The 21652-nt window shown below is 36.2% G+C and overlaps 1 protein-coding gene across 3 annotated transcripts in view; it reads right to left on the reverse strand.

Annotated features, from left to right (window-relative positions):
- SLC36A4 (solute carrier family 36 member 4) overlaps positions 1-19375 on the reverse strand; it is a 53276-nt gene extending 33901 nt beyond the window's left edge. The window contains exons 1-6 of one of the 3 annotated variants that reach the window (XM_033204428.1): positions 18979-19192; positions 8010-8133; positions 6761-6851; positions 5166-5254; positions 4040-4135; positions 3153-3237 (exon numbers count right to left, since the gene is read on the reverse strand). In XM_033204428.1, coding sequence (XP_033060319.1) covers positions 3153-3237; positions 4040-4135; positions 5166-5254; positions 6761-6851; positions 8010-8133; positions 18979-19033 — 540 coding nt within the window. In that variant the 5' untranslated portion in view covers positions 19034-19192. Of the gene's footprint in view, positions 1-3152; positions 3238-4039; positions 4136-5165; positions 5255-6760; positions 6852-8009; positions 8134-18978 lie in introns of those variants that run through there. The other 2 variants (XM_033204429.1, XM_033204430.1) reach the window with 2 other exon arrangements.
- Positions 19376-21652: the final 2277 nt, after the last annotated feature.

Genomic DNA, 21652 nt, shown 5'->3' on the forward strand with positions numbered 1-21652 from the left:
GCAGTCTACAGAGGCAGGCAGCCCTCCTTGACCTGCAGTTGGCTTCACCCAGTTTGAGCTTCCCCGCTGCTTTGTTTACCTACTCAAGGTAGGTACCTACTCAACAAAGGCTCAAGCCTCAGCAATGGTGGACGCCCCTCCCCCAGCCTTGCTGCCACCTTGCAGTTAGATCTCAGACTGCTGTGCTAGCAGTGAGCAAGGCTCTGTGGGTGTGGGACCCTCCAAGCCAGGCATGGGATATAATCTCCTAGTGTGCCATTTGCTAAGATGTTGGAAAAGCACAGCATTAGGATGAGAGTGTCCCGATTTTCCAGGTACCATCTGTCATGGCTTCCCTTGGCTAGGAAAGGGAATTTCCCGATACCCTGTGCTTCCTAGGTGAGGCAATGCCCTGCCCTGCTTTGGCTCATACTCCATGGGCTGCATCCACTGTCCGACAAGCCCCAGTGAGATGAACCCAGTACCTCAGTTGGAAATGCAGAAATCACCTGTCTTCTGCGTCGCTCACACTGGGAGCTGTAGACTAGAGCTGTTCCTATTCAGCCATCTTGCAACCAGAGAGTAGTTTAATTTTTTTTGCAGCTTTTGTAAAAGGAAAAGCGGTTGAGTTCCAGATTTGATTCTCCACTTGGTCACTGTTGGTTTATAAGAAGAGCTACTGATTTGTGTACATTAATCTTGTATCCAGAAACTTTGCTGAATTATTTTATCAGTCACGGACATACCATAATGTAATAAAAGTCATCTATGACAAACCCACAGCCAACATAATACTGAATGGGGAAAAGTTTAAAGCATTCCCTCTGAGAACTGGGGCAAGACAAGGATGCCCACTCTCACCACTCCTCTTCAACATAGTACTGGAAGTCCTAGCCAGAGCAATCAGACAAGAGAAAGAAATAAAGGGCATCCAAATTGGTAAAGAGGAAGTCAAACTGTCCCTGTTTGTTGATGATATGATCACTTACCTTGAAAACCCTAAGGACACCATTCCTTTTATAGACACAGGAAAATGGCTGTGAAAGTGAGAAACCAAGCTAAAACAATCATGTAGGTGCTGAAAGAGAAAAGTTGACAGAGAAAATGGGAAAAATGGGTCTTTGCACAGGGTGGGAGCAAGAAAAGTAGCAGAGACCATCACTGCGGAAATCAAACAAAAGGATTAAACCCTTTCAGTCCAGAAAGTTTTACTGACACTTGTGCAATCAACCAGGTACAGTACTAGGTCTGAGAAATAAAGACACGAAAAAGGTATAATCTCTCCCAGTGCCGGGAGTTCATTTTTCTTCAGAGCCAATAACCATATTGGGTACTGATAAGCCAGGCACTCTTAGATGCTAGTTTACAGTGATGAACACAAGGGATATGGGAGTCCCTTCCTTCATGGGGCTTGCTGTCTACTGGTGAAAAATAACTTGTAAATTAACTTCAGTACAGCATGATTAAGGCTATTTTTAAAAGTGACACAGAAGGCCGGGCGCGGTGGCTCAAGCCTGTAATCCCAGCACTTTGGGAGGCCGAGACGGGCGGATCACGAGGTCAGGAGATCGAGACTATCCTGGCTAACACGGTGAAACCCCATCTCTACTAAAAAATACAAACAACTAGCCGGGCAAGGTGGCGGGCACCTGTAGTCCCAGCTACTCGGGAGGCTGAGGCAGGAGAATGGCATAAACCCGGGAGGCGGAGCTTGCAGTGAGCTGAGATCCGGCCACTGCACTCCAGCCTGAGTGACAGAGCGAGACTCCGTCTCAAAAAAAAAAAAAAAAAGTGACACAGAAGCCACGAGAAAAACCAATAAATTCTAGCAAGAGATAAAGAAAAGGAAAGCATGGAAGGAACAGTTAAGAAAGGTTTCACAGAACAAGTGACATTTAAGTTTCCAGACATTCAAGGTTCCAGATATAAACAAAACTTTTCTAGATGCTGAGACATGGTACGCTGGAAAGAAAACTGACCAGAAATCCAAGCCCCAATTCCTAACTAGCTATGAATTCTTTTATAAAAGAGGGTTTAACTCAATGACTTCTTCCAACACAAAAATCTAAGTGAATGGGTCAAATACAGCATATAGGGATAGTCTAAATCAGAGGTTAAAAAACTACCGTCTGTAGGCCACCTATATTTGTAAATAAAATTTTACCTAAATACAGCCATATCTATTAGTTTATATATTGTTGCCTATGGTTGAATTGAATAGTTACAACAGAGACTATATGGCCTGCAAAGCAGAAAATACTTATTATCTGGCCCTCTATAGAAACAGTTTGCCAATTCTCAGTGAAATGAAGCATGGTCTATACTTAGAAAAGAGAGCCAATACACACAAATGCACAAGAATCTACACAAACATAAGTTCTTTAGAAAACATACTTCATCATTTTGCATAAAAATATCTAGAAGACAATCCTATATATTACTATGTAAAATGTTTACTGTACCATGGACATGTGGATAATTAATAAACATTACTGATTAAAATAATGATTAAAGAAGAGCAGAGGATAATGTACGAATAATGATACCAGTCATAAAGAAAAGTGCTTTATAGTATTGTTTTGATGGAGGGATTTTTTATTTTAGTGCTTTCCACATTTGTCCAAATACACTGTCAATCTCTTCCAAGACTGCACACCGCTTCTTCTTAAAGCAAACCTTCATAATATGAGAAAGTTTCTGAAAGAACTACAGAAAGCTGTTCATTTTTGGACACAGTATCTTTTTACACAATGTCTATAATTACTGGATTTTAATAATGAATGCTCACTATTTTTATTTGATTTTATTTAGGCTACTGGCTAAAGCCTTATATAGTTCTTTATAGAATGTCAATGTAAAGAATATGCTTCCAAAGCATCTCTGTATATGCTTTTGAGATCTAAGTTTCACGTAGCTAAGAAATCAGTAAATTATGTCATATTCTGATCTGAGAAAACAAGCATTATCAGTATTATAGCAAAACAGTAAAATCAACAATTACAGCAGAAATCCAAATTGCAAGAAAAAAAGACTAAAGGAAAATCTGTAAAGGAAGATCATTTATGAAAGGGAACACATTTTCAAATTCAACCATGGCTTCCACAGAAGAAATATGAAGCCACAACTAGGGCTTTAGAAGAAAATGATTTCACTAACTGAAGAAAAATACTCACTTGTTTCACATTTTCAGCTAAGAAGACAATATAAACACTACAGAATCCCAGCTGTGTTATCACCAGAAAAAAGTCAACCACACTCCTGAAAAAAGATATCCACAAATAAGCATCCATAAGAGCTACTGAAATGTCAATATATTTTATTTCTCTTTTCAAAAGTTTTAAAACATTTTATTATAGCATATATTCTCCTACTCAGCATTATCAGGAACTCTGAGCAGCTCATACCAAATCTAACTTCCTGAAAATCTCCAGAAAGGCCATACTTAACTATAAACTACTCTACTAACACTGTTCTTCTTTTAATTCCCATCTCACATGTCGTCTGTACAACAGGTAGCACTTTGCTGACTGCTTATGTTTCCTTATTTTTCTAGTCCTGTATTCATCTGACTTTGATTAGGCAGAGCCACCAATAATAAAGTTACATTTAAATAACAAGACAATAAAATAAGGTTATGCTAAAAGATATCCATACCTCAGATAAGCATATAATACTACAACTTCATTTGAAATAATGAGACTACAACATTTTTCTTGTTTTCCTTTATTTAAAAAATTAATGAACATGATTATGTCATTATTTGAGCAGGTCATGCTTTATAAATACCATTTTATTTCATCTACCATAATGATCCTGTGAAATGGGTATTACTATAAACTCATTTCATAGTGAGAAAACCAAACCACAATGATAAATAATTTGATCAAGGTCAGAAAACTGAAAAACGGTCAAGTTCAGATTAGAACCCAAGTCTGTTTAAGGGTTACATATGTCTATTTTCCAGCTTTATCATATTTTTATTTATATATCTTTTTAGATTAAAATACTAAAATTAATATAATTTTAATAATCACATATTAATAACAGAGTAAGTACTTACCGTCCCCACGCTGCTTGCTTCTGAAGACAACTCCAAGGACTCACTTCCATAGCAAAGCTCACGGTGTCACTATAACCTAATGTTGACTTTTTAAACCTGTAATTTAATGACATACATACAAAGGAAAAAAGAAAAATTTTAAGTTGGTCCATAAAACCACCTCTTTAAATAAACATAAAATAAATAGGAATTAATAAATGCAAGGCTATGCACTGACAGATGAGTTATCAAAATGTTAAGATCTTCATATTTTTAAAGCATGCCTCATAAAGTTTTAAAAGTTTAAATCTGTCCTTTCTACCAGCATATTAATTTTATCTACTGCTAAAGTTTATGTAACTTTAGCACATAACTTACAACTTTTAACTTAAATTTGTGCTTTATTAATTTAAATATTTCAAATGCCTAAAACATCAACTACATTATTCATGTCTAAATTATTCCATTCTTAGAATAGCATTAATTAATAATACATCTGTGCAAGGCTGCACAATACAGTTTCACATAAACTATCTCATTTAATCTTCCCATGAGGTAGGTACTATTTCTCCATTATCTCTTTTTTTTTTTTCCCAAGTATACATTGTTATATAAAGCTCATAAATGATTTGCCCAAAGTTTTAACAGTATGTAATAACAACAAAAGAGAGTCAAGATTTGACATTAGGCTACTAGAACACATATGGTCTACTGTCCAGTAGAAGTATTTCATGATACAAAAATGAAGAAAAATAATATTATGTTGTTGACTCTCTACTAACCCATACATCAGCAGAAAGCACCAAAGGCATTATAATCAAAACAGAATTACTAACACATTGAAGACCATTATGCTATAGCTAAAAGTCACACCACTGTCTCCATTGCCTCTATATATGTTTTCTAATTTTTTCCATTTATACTGAGAAACCATACTATTTCACTAATAAGGCTACCTTTTAAAAATAAATAGATTCTAATCAGATTTAAATCATATGAAATGCTACCCTCTTCCATATTCATTACCTTAGATGTATCTATATCAGAGCTTAAAGCAAATACAAAGCACAGTAGAATATAAGACTATCTGATGCTCTAAATAAAAAGATAGCTTTAAAATAAATAGGCTTAACAAATCCACATTTACCTCAGACACAGAAAGTGACTGCAACGTACCAATATGTGCATACAGTGAACAGAAATAATTCCGATAAACACAAGGCTGATTGGTCCAAGCTGTGGGGAAAAAAATGTATAAGGTTTAAATATTTAACAGAAATTGAGTAATCTCATAAGCAATGAATCAATGGATTTTTCATGTGCACTGAATAAATATTTGTTGGGCAAAATGATTAGTCATTGCATAAGGGAAAACTAATAAACTTGATGCAGAAAGAATTTCGAGTAATATTTAAGACAACAATGTATAATTCCATCTTATTAGCTACTCAAACCTACAAATACGGAGCATAGATAACAAAGTAGGATAGAACACAAGATCATATTGAATATCAGATGGCAAGTCTACAACTATCAGTGACCCACCGTTATAATAATACACAACCATGCATCATTGTTGAAATCCCTAAAAAGCACAATGTCAAACGGAGACTGCGAGCAATTTACTTCTACAGACTGCTTGTTGGGTACTTACTATGTGTCAGAAACCATGCTTAGAAAATAATTACTTCAAAAAGTAGTAAATAAAATATTTCAAATATTTATTTACTAAAATTAAAGCGATGCTAATAATTATCAAGATACAACCAAAATCCTGCCAAAGTTTATTTTTATAATCAAAAGTTTTTATCATCTAAATTGGGGGGAAAAAACAGTCAAATGCAGAGATAGTTAAAACTGTTTTTAGAAACTGGTCTATTCAAAAAAGGTTAAATACAATTTTATTACGTCATAAATGGGTTTCTCCCTAACAAAGATCTCTGTAATTATAATAATTACAATAGCTGCCTCTAACAATGCTTTACATGTTGGTTTTTAAAAGTTATTGTTATTATTTTTCTTTTTTTTTTGAGACAGAGTCTCGCTCTGTCACCCAGGCTGGAGTGCAGTGGTGCGATCTCAGCTCACTGTAAACTCCACCTCCTGGTTTCACGCCATTCTCCTGCCTCAGCCTCCCAAGTAGCTGGGACTACAGGCGTCTGCCACCCCACTCAGCTAATTTTTTGTATTTTTCAGTAGAGACGGGGTTTCACCGTTTTAGCCAGGATGGTCTCAATCTTCTGACCTCGTGATCCACCCACCTCGGCCTCCCAGAGTGCTGGGATTACAGGCATGAGCCACCACGCCCGATCAACTTTTCTTAACTGTTATTTAAATTCTGAAAACTGTATATTAGACTCTAAAAAACTATACAATGTCACATTATCAATAATCTGATCTATAAATATATTTGTTGCTATGATTACACTGCTAAATTCAATTCCTGAAAATCCAAAATAATAATAAGATATAACTATACCTGGAAAAATCAAAGACTGTTTTAGGTTTGTGGCTTTACTTGGCTAAATATTACAAATAAGTAATGAGGTAGAAATGAATAAAGTAATTAGTATTTTTTGTTAGATATCATTATCACAGTTGACACAATTTTTTCAAGACAACATCTAAATGATCATCTAAACGTCACCTTACCAGGTTATATTTGACTAGGTCAGACATTAGGCTGCTATAAATGAGACTGATAACTGTATCTTAACTGGTGATTACAAAGATAAGTCTTACCACTATGCCCGCATTTTTTATTGCCAATGGAAGTCCTAAAAGGCCAGTTCCAATATTTCCTTTAAGAAGGTGCATAAGAGTTTGTACAAATCTGAAAAGTAAAAGTTGTAAGACTTAAATATGTTAAAACAAAATCTATTATAACATGATCATGGTTTTAGTACTAGATGGGAACTGAAAATTAATCTAGGCAAGGAACCAAATAACATTTCCATCCCACCACTGGGCTAGAAGTCATACTTGGTTCAAGTCCTATCTTTGCTAATTAAAAGCGGAATAACAAGAGTTATTGTGGATATTAAATGAGATAGCTAAGTGAAATATCTGCCAAACAAGATAGTAAAAAATTAAATTAAAAAAGGCTAAAGGCATCTCTTTACAGTGTGGTTTTGTACACAGTAAAGAAATAAATTTTTTTTACTTATGAGAAAAGTAATTTTCTCATGAGATATTTTGCTGCTATGATTTTCAAAACAATGTTGAGTATCTGGCTAGTAACAAAGCAATGTATTGACACTACCTATGTAACCATGACACTAAACATATTTGATCTATGATTGTCAACCTAAGAAGTTAATTTAAAAAAATACAAGTTTAAAAACTATATGCATCAACAGGTAAGATAAGCATTAATTAATTTTTAGATACTATGAATTCCCTAAGGGATTTGACCTAAAAGTAGTTTCCAGAGGCATCTGAAGGAAGTCTCTTCACCAGGAAGAAATAAGTTGAAACAAAAATGAAGAGCAAAAAGTTTAAACTTATGAAACAAAAATGTTTACCTAAATATTTTTTCAGTTTATATTCTTCTTTTCTGATCAATTGCGTATTACTTTGCTTAACCATTAAACTATCACTAGAATGAGAAGTTACTCGAATCTATTAATGATGACAAAATGTCAAAAAAGGTTTCCTTTCCTACCTCCATGACTTTGTTTCAGCATAAAGAAGCATTTACTACCTCCTGATCATTTCAGACATCACTTCTCTTAACATTCCTGTTCCACTTAATCACATCTCCCTTCTTTCAAGATCCCTAGCATTTGTTACGCATCGTCACTGCAGTAATTCCTATACACTGCTCTGTGATCTAAATGCATTTCTTTCCCAAACAGACTATAAACTCATTGAAGGTGGAGATATGTCTTCTATTTGTGTCTTGTAATGTAACAGAATGTCTTCCCTGCAGAAGATTACAAAATACATACTGAATTAAAAGAAAAGGAGACTTATAAACCATAACACTTACGAAATGCCCTCTTGATCATCAAGTTGGTAATGCTTCTGAACAGGCAGAAGCTCTTGCTCATGTTCTTCATCTGATGTCCCATCAAAATTCTGCTCATTTATCAAAGGCCTCATTACATCCATCTCTTTAAAAAAGAAAAACAAAGTACTTCACTATTGCTTTAAAAATTTGGATAAAGCTGGTATAAATGAATTTTAAAATATTAGGAAATACTATTTGTACTCATCTTTACTATTTCCATCCAAAGTTAGTTCATACTAATACCCTGAGTTTTAGTACATTTAAAAAGAAGCAACTAAATTTATTTGCTGGATATGCTGTTTGGAATATGCAGTGCAAGGTGAAAGCTTAAGTATTCAATGCAAAACTTTTTCTGCGTTATCCATAAGAGATTTATAGTAAATGACCATAGAATTACACCATGAGAAATGTGAATGATCAAATATATTTTCATCTCTGCTTAGCTTCGAATCATACTGTACAGGTATATAGTAATCACATTTTTAAATACTTGAAGAAAATTACTAAGTCATTCCAATATTTAAAATTTCAGTATCAAAATTTGCCCTTTTGCCACTTTTTTTCAGTGTGTATTTCCTGAGAACAAGAATATTCTCTTAAATATTCATATTAAGTTATCAAATTCAGGTTAACATTGATGTAATACTTTATTTAAACTACATTCCATATTCCACTTTCATCAGTTATACCAACAAATTCCTCTTAGCAATTTTTTCCTCCATCCAGGATTATATATTACATTTAATTGAATTGTTCTAGTGGTTTCTTTGTCATTATATTTTTTAGACGCCTTTAATCATCTTTTTTCTTACTTAATTTTTTACTATCTTGTTTGACTGTTTTAAGTGGTACTCTCTGACTTCTACTTATTACCTATACCACAATTAATAATTTAATTCTACTTTTTCCTTTCTCTGTTCCTTATTTTCTCATTTTTAGTTGTATTCTTTCTACTTTGACAATACATATGGATGTTTTTCATACTGTTCTTCAAACTGTGTCTCTACTCATTTCTTAGACCTATAGCTGCAATCAATATCAATATTCACTATCAGTTCTCTGCCAAAGTTTCCTCAATCATCCCTTGGCTGGAAGATCTTCTTATAAGGTATGCATCAGAATGGCCTGTAGGGCTTGCTAAAACACACAATGATGGACTCCATCCCAAAGTTTCTCACTCAGCAAGTCTGGGGTGGGCTCGAAAATATGCATTTCTAATAAGTTCCCCAGTGCTGCTGATGTTGCTGGTCTGGGGACCACACTTTGAGGACCACTGCTCTAACTGATTCCTCAGGACGGTCTCATGGGCACAGTATTCCCTGAGTTTTTACATGTTTCAAACTGTTTTTCTTTATAGACTGGATACTTGAAGAACAACTAGATATAAAATCCTTGGCTCACACTTTCTTTCCTTGAGTTTCTTGAAAATGCTGCTCCACGTTTGCCTTGCTTTTATATGCTACTTTTGAGAAGTCTGATGGCAGACTAATTTTCTCAGCCATAAGTAACTTGTTCTTTTTCCTAGAGGTCCTGAAAATATTTTGTCTTTAAAGTCTAATAACTTTACCACATGTCTTGGGGTTGATCATGCTAAGTCAGTTTTCCCAGGGACACAGTGGGCCGCTTTTGAGATGTTGATTTAGGTTTTTTCTTATTTCTACTATAAAGTTTTCTTGGATAATAGCTTTAAATATGTATTTGGTTCAAATACTACTTCTTTAGCTATTTCAATTACATGCATGTTGGATCTTCTTTGCCTGCCTTCCATTCAACCACTTTATATCTCTGACCATTCTGGTATCCGTCTTTACCTCATTTTCATTCATATGTATCTTAAGTGACACATTAAATTTTCATTTCGATACATTCTCCCTTATATCCTTTTTTGTTATACTCTATACAGAATAAATTGGTACTCTTATAAAACCATCACATTAGTTTCCCAGGGCTCTCATAATCAAGTACTACAAGATAATTTATTGCCTCAAAGTTCTAGAAGCTGTTAGTCTGAAAAAGTGTTGGGAGGGTTGGTTCCTTCTAAAGGCTGGGACGGAAAGCTCTGTTCCAGGTAGGCCTCTCTCCTTGGTTTATGGACAGTCATCTTCAAGTTCACACGACATTCTCTCTGTGTTTAAATTTCCCCTTTTTATAAGGACACCAGTCATATTGGATTAGGGGCCCAGCCTACTCCAGCATAACCTCATCTTTTTTTTTTTTTTAGACAGAGTTTCGCTCTTGTTGACCAGGCTGGAGTACAATGGCGCGATCTTGGCTCACTGCAACCTCCACCCCCAAGTTCAAGCAATTCTCCTGCCTCTGCCTCCAGAGTAGCTGAGATTACAGGCATGCACCACCACATTCAGCTAATTTTTGTATTTTTAGTAGAGACAAGGTTTCACCATGTTGGTCATGCTGGTCTTGAACTCCTAATCTCAGGTGATCCATCTGCCTCAGCCTCCCAAAGTGCTGGGATTACAGGCATAAGCCACCGCTCCTGGCCATGGTTTCATCTTAGCTAATTACAGCTACAATGACCCTATTTCTAAATAAGGTCACATCCTGAAGTACGCAGCACTATGACTACATATAAATTGAGTGGGGAGACTACTTAATCCATAACCATCATTATTAGTTGTACGAACATCAGTTTCAACCACTAATATGTTAATATTTTTATTTCTAAATGTACTCCACTGCCCTTGCTGACTAGAGTTCATTTGCTTTTATTCATTTAGCTTATCTAAATTATCAGTTATTTGAACTTTCTGATTTCTTTCTGTCAGGAAGTGTGCAGCATGTTCTGTGCTGTACTAAGTACACTATCTGTCCTCAATAAAGATAGTTATCACTACCAATATTTCAAAAACTGAACAATCTGTTATTTAAAGCACACTGCCCAAGAGATCACAGCAGTAAGGAAAGTACGGAAAATGGTAAGTTTTTTCATATCTTTAACAACACTATGAACTGTAAATAATAAGTTTATTTGTAATGGCATTATCGAAAAGTTTATTTTTCATATCCTTTTAGATAACCCTGGAAATCTAGAATTGTTAAAATTACCTATAAATACTAGTTTTGTAATTCACAGAATTAAGTTTTTAAAAATAGTATTATAATGTTCAGAATCCCAAGTAAAAATTAGTTGGGACCTCAGTTACTCTGAACAAACTTCTCACATTGTTTAGCAGCTGTCATATTTATTTAACTGTGTTCAACAGTGTGATCCCTATGGTTACACTTTCCCTTACTTCTTAAAGTCATGAATTTTCAATGTTATATTGTCTAGAAAACATTAAACATGACTTACTGTGAAAAACAGCTTTTCATATATATATTTGCTTTAAAGTCATCTCATCCTTCACGTTTAAAACCTTAACAAAAACTTGATTATTCCTGCGTACAAAAAATGCAGACAGGTAGTCGGAATAAGATCTAATGTTCTGTAGCACAATAGGGCAACTGTAGTTAACAATAATTTGTTATGTATTTCAAAATAACTAGAGAAGTGGATTTGAAATCTTCCCAACACATACTAAAAAAGGATAAATATTTGAGATGATGGATATCCCAATTATCCTGATTTGATCATTACATATTGTACATTTATATCAAAATATCTCATGTACTCCACAAATACGTACAATTATTATGTGCCCACAAAAAAATTTGTAACTGAATTATTCCAGGAAACTCCTCTAACTCTCTTACAATGAGATTAAAGTAAGTTAATTAAAGATAAATATACTTCTTAATAGTGTTAGGAATTTAAGAAGTACATATTTATTTACTATTTTGATTCTACCATTAAAGAACCATGCAATGTGACGTTATTAGCTAAGTTCTAACTATGTGCTTAAATATTCTTTTTTTTTGAGACAGAGTCTCACTCTCTCATCCAGACTGGAGTGCAATGGCATGGTCTTGGCTTACTGCATCTGAAAAATCTCTAAGACTTTCCCTCCAGCTTTAGTCTACATAGGGAGCTAACATTACATACTAAAAAACGTGTATCTGTTAAACTAAGAAAAGGTAAAGCAATCAGGTTTTAAGACTGAGCATATCAACTTGAATGATATAAAACAGCTCTTGAATCTAAAGAGTAAATTGAAAGACACCTAACTAGAAATATCTAGGAAATACTTAGTACCCAAGAAGTTACATCTTTAAATGGTAATAGCCTATATATACCTAGATCTCTGAACATTAGATTTATTAATAAAGAGTCAATTAGTCATTTATAACTTTTAGAAGCCCCAGGTAATACTAAATATAAAATGCTAAATTGCATTTTTGTTTCCAATTTAGGTATACAATATAGAAAAATGCAGTAATATTATTGTCTTACACTTAACTCTTAATTTTTTAGGAGAGCTTTTAGCACTGGCATTGGTCACAAGGCTGAGTGGGACATTCCAGGCTTGAATACAATTGCGTGCTTGAGAAACTTTAGGTTGGTGTAATGTCACTGAAACTGAAGGTAAATGTATATGGCAGAAGATTAAGCTGGAAAGCTTCATAAGTTTTCAAATCAGTGTTGTCGAGAATCACACCCCTTTCCTATGGAAGGTTTCTGGCTCAGATTCAAGAAAGACAGCACCCATCACTACCACCATATCCTTCCCTTGGTTATTTCACACCGTGATGTCAGATGAAAAGCAGTGAGGTATGAGGTAAAGAATTAGCATTTATACTCTCTCTGGGAACTTCCTGTGGAACTCCTGGAAAGACATATATAGGAAAGTGGTTACCAGGAGTTGTTTTTCCTGGCACAACAGCCTCCCATGGCTTACCTTTAGTTTGTTAGTGAAAAGGATGTCAAAGACTATGATGGCTTTTATGCACATCAACATTACAGGCAAACACATTATGGAAGCTGATGCAAAGAGGAATAAGCCCTTCCACAAAATTTACTGGTTTCTGGCCCTTCTCAAAAACCCCTTTTAATAGACTGTCATCTTCACTAATATCCACTAACAACAGTCCCTCAACACAAATGCTCTCTGCCTCACAACTGAATGTATTCAATTAAAGAGATTACAAGGGATTCCTATTCAATTTCACAAATATTAATGAGGCCCTAATATACGTTAAACACCATTAGATGCTGAGAATAATTACTAAAACTCAAAAAAAAAAAAAAATCCTGCCTTCATAGAGCTCAAATTCTAGTGAAGGAGACAATAAGATAATAAGTAAAACAGAGATAAGTTAGATAGTGTTAAGTGCTAAGGAGAAACACAAGGATTGAGACAGAGAGCCTCTAATTTTGGATAGACAGCCAAAGAAGTCCCGAAGGAGGAGCAGGAGTGAGCAGCGTCCACATCCTGTGGGAGGGAGAGTAATCTAGGCAGCAGGAACAAAGGCAAAGGCCCTCAGGATGGGAGTCTGGTGTGTTTAAGGAACAAGGAGGGCAGAGTAGAGTAGCTAGAGAGGAATGAGTGCGGGGGAGTAGGAGATGAGATCAGATCAGATGTGACAGAAGGCAGACTGTACACAGCCTTGTAGACCATTCCATGTGACATGAAAAGCCACTAGAGAGTGCCTTCCAATAGAAATGCAATGTAACATACATGTAAATTTATATTTAATTTATATTTATATTTAATTTTAATTTAATTTAAGTTTAAATTAATTTAAATTTAATATTTAATTTTTATTTAAATTTAATTTTTATTTAAATTTAATTTTTATTTATATCTAATATTATAAAATATTTATAATAAAAATGTAAGTTTATATTAAATATTTACATTTTATTATAAATATTTTATTGTAAATATTAAATATTTACATTTATATATAAATGTAAATTTATATATAAATATAAATGTAAATTTATAGTACACAAATATACACTTTTCTAGTAAGTTTTTTACAAAGAAAAAAGGAACAGGAAATTAATTTTAATATTTTATTTAACTTGATTCTCTAAAATATCATTTCAACATGTAATCAACAGTAAAAGATTAAGATATTTTAGATTCTATTTTTCATACAAAGTCTTTGAAATCCAGCATGTATTTTACACTTGCAGCATATTTCAGCTTGAACACACCATATTTCAAGTGCTCAACAACCATATAACTAATGGCTATTGTACTGGACAGCACAGCACTAGAGAGTTTTGGGCTTTGGAGTGATATCTGATTTACATTTTAACCAGATTCCTCTGGGCCTATTTTCTCATATGTACAATGAAAATAATAACTTCTATTACACAGGGGTTTTGTGATGTCATCACAAATGATAATGTATATGAAATTATTATATACATTATATATGTTACATAGAATATGAAGAATGAAATAACATATATGAGCGTAGGGCCTAGACCTTGGCACATAAATAAGTAATCAATAAACATTTTTTTTCCTCTTCCTCCATATATTAGAAGCATATTAAGCTGTATAGGATTTTTAAATGCCAATCTTTGACAAAAATTAGAAATAATTTAATAATTAATACTTCTGAGCATTTATGAGCTATAAACTGCTATAAGATTGAGTATGCAAAGATGGGCAAAACATGTTATACCTGCCAGAAGTAAATAAGACTGGTAAGGGAGATAAACACTCAACAACTCAACATAGTAAACAGAGTTAAGAATATATGAAATAAAAACTGACACCCCAAAGGAATTAAAGATTATACAACCCAATTTACATCATATATAATGTCTATTATGTTCCCAATGTTTTGTTGTAATTTTTAGTTAAGTACTAAATTGGGCAGCTCTGGAAAATGCTGTGATTATTATTGTAAAAATTAATGATGTCTTATAAACTAAAACACTATTAAGGAATACATGTGCTACTGATTTATGAGTGGAAAAATTATAGATAAATAAGAAACACTAGCTTGATTCAATATTATACAACATTTATTATACACAATATATCTGATGTTAGGTGTATTACAGAGTATACCATAGGGATACATTAATGGTGCATACAAATGGAACATTCTTAAATTAGGCAGGGCTTGTATGCTGTCTTATTTGGCAAGAAAATTGTTTGAATCTCAATTTTCAAGCCTAAAACCAATGTAAATTTCAAGTTGTAGACAGAATGTTCTAAAATAACATTAATTTAGCAATATCCTAGGTATTAAAGTCTTAAAAATGTTTATTTCTTTCACCTAGTAATTCTACTTCTGGCAAGCTAGTGTATGCAGAAGAGGATTTTGCACAAGAATGTTCATTAAAACATTATTGATGTTGAAAATTGGAAAACAAACTAAATGTGTGGCAATTAGAAAATTACTAAATTAAGGCACAGTCACTTTATGAAGTATTGCACTGACATTATGGTGCAATACTGAGGTCTGAGTAAAACAGGGAACACGGTATCATATGCGAAGTGGGAAAAAGCTGAATATTTGCAATAGGATTCCAATCATGTTTTTAAAAATTAAGTAGAAATCAGGGAAAGTAAATATAACAAAATGTAAACAAATTTACCAGAATATAGATGGACAATTGGATCATTAGTGCACTTTTCCTTCTCTGGAAAATGTTAAAAAAAAAAAAAAAAGAAAAAGAAAAGCAGTTGTAGCAAACTTGCATTACTTTTATAATAAAATTTAAAAATCACTTGTATTTTGGCAATAGACAAACTAAAAGAAAATAGAAATAGTTTCATTTTTAAAAATAACATAATATTGTCACCTGCATCTATAAACTACTCTCTAGATATAAAATAAGAACCGTAACTATTTTGTTCATTTCTGAGGTGGAAGAAATATATACAGCAAGAAACTTTCCGGAGGGCCCCATGGGCTATGAAATAAAGTGCAGACCTTAAGCTATTCATATACCTTACGAGAACCTGTATCTTAACATCTCTACCAGTGCTTTTTACATAAATACCCATTTTTGGAAATTCTTTTTTTAAATTAAATAACACTTGGTCATTGTAGAAAATCAGAAAATATATAAACAACATTTTTGAAATTAAAAATTACTTCATTACCCAGAAATTACTACTGTTAACATTTTAGAGTACATGTTCACAGGCGCACACACACATACACACAAACAACTCTCATATCTTCTCAATCTGTTTCCTATCTTTAAATACTATTCATATGCTGATAACATCGAAACTTACATTTCCAGACCAGACCTTTCACTAATGCTAGACATAAATCCAATTGCCTACTTGACATCTGCACTTTGATATCTAATGGACATCTCAAACTTAACACGCCCCAAACTGAACTGGTCTTCACCAGCAAGCCTGCTATTCCTGCAACTTTACCCATTTGTATTAGTTATCTATTGCTGTATAACAATTTATGGCTACTGTCGGGAGCTCTCAGTTCTGTGCAACACGGAGCTTTCCTTACAGCCGCTTGAGTCTCCTTGCAACATGACAGCTAGCTTTCCTTCAAGTGAATGATTCAAAAAGAGAAAGCAAGGAGGAAGGTACAATGCACTTTATTATCTAGTATTGAAGTCATACATCATCACTTCTACCAAAATCTTTCATTAGACACAAGTTACTAAGTCCAGCCCCAACTCGAAGGAAGAAAATTAAGTTTCTCCTACTTAAGAGAGAAACATCAAAGAATCTGTAGGTATATTACAAAACCACCATAATATCCCAGTTAATAACAATTTCATTCTTCTAGATACTCTGGAGTCTTCCTTGTCTCCTCCGTTTTACTCTCTAACCCTCATCCACTCTCAGGAAATTACACTGGTTCTTTCAAAATATACCTAGAGGCTAACTATGTCTCTTCACCTCCACTGCCACTGCCATACTGCTCTGAACGACACCCACATCTTTCCTGAATTACTGAAATATTCTCCTGCTTTTACTTTTGCCCCCTTACAGTTTATTCTTCACAGGGCAGTCAACGCAATCCTTTTAAAACAAGGCAGATCATGACATTCCTCTGTTCAAACCCTGCACTGGTCCCCGCTTCCCTCAGGGTAAAAGTCACAGTCTACAAGACCCTACATAATTTGGCCTCATCGCTACCTCCATCACTCTGCTTCAGCCACTTTGGTCTCCTTGCTATTCCTTTATTCTTTCCGCCTGGAATAGTCTTTCCCCAGATATCCATTTGGCTAATTTCCTTACCTCTTCCAAGTCTTTACTCAAACTGCACCTTTTCAATAAGGCTCATCCCAACCATTTTATAAAATACTGCAAACTGCCTAGCCCCCACCCTCATTCCTGATTTCCCTTACCCTGCTCTTGTTTTCCATAGCACTTTTCACCTAACATACTACATAATTAACTGGTTATTGTCTTTACTGCGTACTCTCTGCTTCCCCTTACTAAATACAAGCTCCATAAGAACAGGAATTTTTATCTGTTTTGCTCACGATGTATCTCAAGTGCGTAGGGGAAGCTCAATGAATATGTGTTGAATTAATGAATACATAAAACTTAAAAAAATGGAAATAATTTGAAACTTTTTTTCAGTTAAAGAAAATGTACATGGTGAACATCTTTCCATATCACTTTTAACGGTTAGGCAGTATACAACTATACCACAATTTAACCAATTTCATTTCATTGTACTTTAGTTAACAGCTTTTATCTATATACTATAATGAAAACCTCTTGATACAGGTATTTGTTACATTACTTATTTCCTCTGGAAATATTCAGAAGGAGAATTGCTGGGTCAAAGGATATGTACATTTTTAAGGATAACTGTATTATCCCTTTCCTGCCAGCAATGCATGAGAATACCCATTCTCCATATCCTCACTAAGACAGGTTGTTAATGAATTTAAAACAGGCAAACCTGAGTTCACATTTGGGTTCTGCCATTAATAAGCTTAAAATTACTGTATCTATAAAATGGAGATCATAATAGCACCTATCCCAAATGCTGTGAGGGTTAAAGACAAGGCATTGGTAAAGCACTTAGCACAGTGTTTGCACACAGTAAGCATGCAATAAAATGTTAAGTTTATTGTTTCTACTATTATGGCCTGAAAAAAATTCCACTGCAAAGTGCCCTGCAAGCTATTAGAGGAATAAAACTTATAAGTTACTTACAATACGGCATTTTTAAAAGTTTAACCGTTTTCTTGAAGATTACATTTAGATTTAATCTTTTAATTACATTTAATCAGCATCGAATGAAAAATACTTCCAAGAACAGTACATGTAACTGGCAGAGCGATCATTTTACCACCCTAATCCCTACTTTTTTGTTTTGGACAGCGGGAAACCATAAACAAACACGCCCTGTCGCCAAGAAACAGGATGGAAGGAAAGCAGGAAAACAAACTTTGCCAAGTGAGCAAGCTACAGGTATCTCCTGTTCGTTCTGGTCAGCACGACCTGTTCGAAACTCTGGGATAACAAGGGGTAAAATGAGGATTCATCTGGAGATTCCGAAAGGGGCTGCAGCATTTGAAAGGCAGAACAATGATAACTTCCTTAAAGCATCTTTGGGAAAAAAACTGTTAAAGTCGCGGCGCAGGCTCTCGCGTCTTCGACGTGTATACACAGGGCCCCGCCCCACTCAACACACACACACTCAAGCACACGCGCGCGCGCGCAAACACACACACACACATTTTAACGCCCTATTGAGGCCTGGGCTTCGTCTGACCAAGCTCTCGGGGTCAGATAACCGGTTCCTTTGCGGATGCTGACCACAGGGTCAGTTAGCAATCAGGCCTCAACTCATTCCAGCTTCCTGGGGAGGTCTGTTTGCTGGGTTTAAATTAGAACCCGTGCTTAGTCCCATAACCTCAAGAGCGCGCGCACGCACACACACACACACACACACACACACACACACACACACCGCCCACTCGGCCCCACGTCTTTCCCTGTGGAACCCGGATGCGGATGGGCGGGGGGCAGGGTCCGCTTCCTAGCGGCCGTGGCGGAGCGCGGGGCCCCGGGAGGTGTGGGCGCACCCGACCCCCGCCTACGTCAGCCCAGGGTCCCTGCCCAGGCACAACACCGACCTAGCTCCTCGCACCCCGCCGCCCCGGCCGTCGCCGGCGTCGCCGCCGCTTCCATCTCTCGCGGGTCTCCAGGACGCCGCCGCCCGGGTGCTCACTCTACCGCCGCTGCGTGGCCGGCGTCAGGCCCAGGCCTACCTCCCCTGCCCGGAGGGACCAGCGCCTGGCGCTCGCCTCCCTGCCCCGGCGCTCTCTACCCGCGCGGCGAGGAGCATGCGCAGTGGGGCAGCCCGGCTCGGCGGGCACTGCCGGCGAGGGGCGGGAGGGGCCGAAGACCCGAGGACTACAGCAAGGCCGGGTTGGGTAACCCGAGAGGAGGGTTGGGTAACCTGAGATCAGCGACGGTGGGACCTTAGAGCTGGTCGAGCCCTGGGTCCATAGCTCCCTGGGGGTTTTTAAAGATGACCGCGAACTTAAATTTGGGGCGCCTGTCCGTATGCAAGGCGTTAAGCGTTCTGTAAGTCACCTTGGAGAATGCGAAGAAGGACGAGATTTGTCCCCTACCCATGTTGAGGTTCTGACTACTCTGGTTATTCGTCTCCCTGTTTCTATAGTTAGAGTTACCGGATACACTTAAATAGAATTTAATTAAGTCACATACAATTTCACTTTAAGGATATTTCAATGTCCTTCCAGATTTTTGACGTTGACCGTGGTGCTGAAAGAAAATTAAGGTAAAAACTAAGTGTACTGATGTAGTTTCAAATACTCCTACGCACCATACATACATTATCTTTAATTCTGACGACAATCTGTGAGATAATTCTGATTAACAGTCACTGATGTAACTATATGGCAATGGTGTTAAATATTTAAAATTCTGAGATTAAAAAGGTACACAGTTACATACTATCTACATCTTTCCTCCTGTTGCATCCTTTGTAGGCTTTCACTAGATAACTAGTGATAATGACAGTTTGCCAACCCACTTTTTTTTTCTTTAAGTGAACCCAATTTGTTCACATACATATACATGCAAATCCCAAAAGAAGGTTTTATTTGAAGTGTTCTTGACAAATAAAGGTGTAAAGGAGATTTAAATAAATAAATAAATAGGCCGGGCGCAGTGGCTCAAGCCTGTAATCCCAGCACTTTGGGAGGCCGAGACGGGCGGATCACGAGGTCAGGAGATCGAGACCATCCTGGCTAACACGGTGAAACCCCGTCTCTACTAAAAATACAAAAACTAGCCGGGCGAGGTGGCGGGCGCCTGTAGTCCCAGCTACTCAGGAGGCTGAGGCAGGAGAATGGCGTAAACCCAGGAGGCGGAGCTTGCAGTGAGCTGAGATCCGGCCACTGCACTCCAGCCTGGGCGACAGAGCAAAACTCCGTCTCAAAATAAATAAATAAATAAATAAAAGAACAAGAAGAAATCTATTCTGGAACATAACTAGAGAAATGTTCCCCAACCAGTGTTGGGGTGGATCACCTGGTTAAAGATCAGCAGGAGAGAAGACAGGCATCAGACAGAAGTTACAGGACTCCGGCAATTTTCCATAAACCACTCATTATAATGAGAACATGTGGGACAGCATCTTAAAAGAAGAATATTATCCTTTGAGTGTTAAAAGGGATCAAAAGTCATTGTCCCCTAATCTCAGCTCCAGAGAAAGCAGATCTGGCAATATGGAAGGAAGAAAAGCTTGACTTGTAATATAGGCCTGGAATCTTTTGAAGAGGCTTGGGCTGAGGCAGGAGGCCAGGCTCAATGTCTTTACAGTGATGTGGAGATAAAGCAAGTGGTAACGATGATCATAAGATTCAAGAGAAATGTGTTTTTCTTGCATCTCTACTTGAGAATGTATTTACTAGGACTTCTACTCCAGGTCTTATAAATTAGAAGCAGATATAAAGTACAGCTGTATCAAAATGGACACATTATACACAATGTGACAATCTGAACCCTGGAAATTCCTTTCTTTTCCTGACTTTAACTTCTTGGATCATATCTTAACTACTTCCTTCTTTGCAACTGCAGCACTTTTTTCATATCTCTGTTATAACACTTCTCGTCTTATAATTATTCCTATTTCTGGGCTTTATACTATGCTGTATACTATTATGTGCAAGGCACTGTGCTAGGCCTGTTGAGGAATTGACTGTATTTGTCTTTGTCTCAACAGGCCTAGCACAGTGACTTGCACATACTGGTCACTCAATGAACAGTTGTTGAAAGTTATGAGTATAGCCTCAGAGGTATATGAAAGGAAACATTTAGAAGTCTTTAATTTATTCAAGCACATTTTATGGAGCACCTTCCATATGTCAGGAACTATGCTAGATGCAGGGGCTAGAATGGCAAATAATGTTGATATGTTCCCTACTGTCATGGAGTTCATAGTATACAGCATGTGAAAGAACAAAACAAAATACTAAATATGTCATTACAATTGTTGGTGAGGAAAATAACAGGGTACCACCAGGGAACCTACTTTAGATTGAGAAGGCAGGATAGTCTTATCTGAGGACACTTAAGCTGACATATGAAGGTAAGAAGGACTTGGCTGGGTTTGTGTAGAGAGAAGAGCGTTTCCAGCAGTGAGTCTAGCCTTTCCTCTTTTACAGATAGAGAAATAGTTCTGTTTTAGACACCTGTGGAACATCTAGGTAGAGTTGCCTATTATATAATAGTTAGATCTCTAAAGTTTTCTTATGTGAAAAATAATGTCACCAACCT

This window comes from Trachypithecus francoisi, unplaced genomic scaffold (genome assembly GCF_009764315.1).
Source record: "Trachypithecus francoisi isolate TF-2019V2 unplaced genomic scaffold, Tfra_2.0 Lachesis_group8, whole genome shotgun sequence".
Lineage (NCBI taxonomy): Eukaryota > Metazoa > Chordata > Mammalia > Primates > Cercopithecidae > Trachypithecus > Trachypithecus francoisi.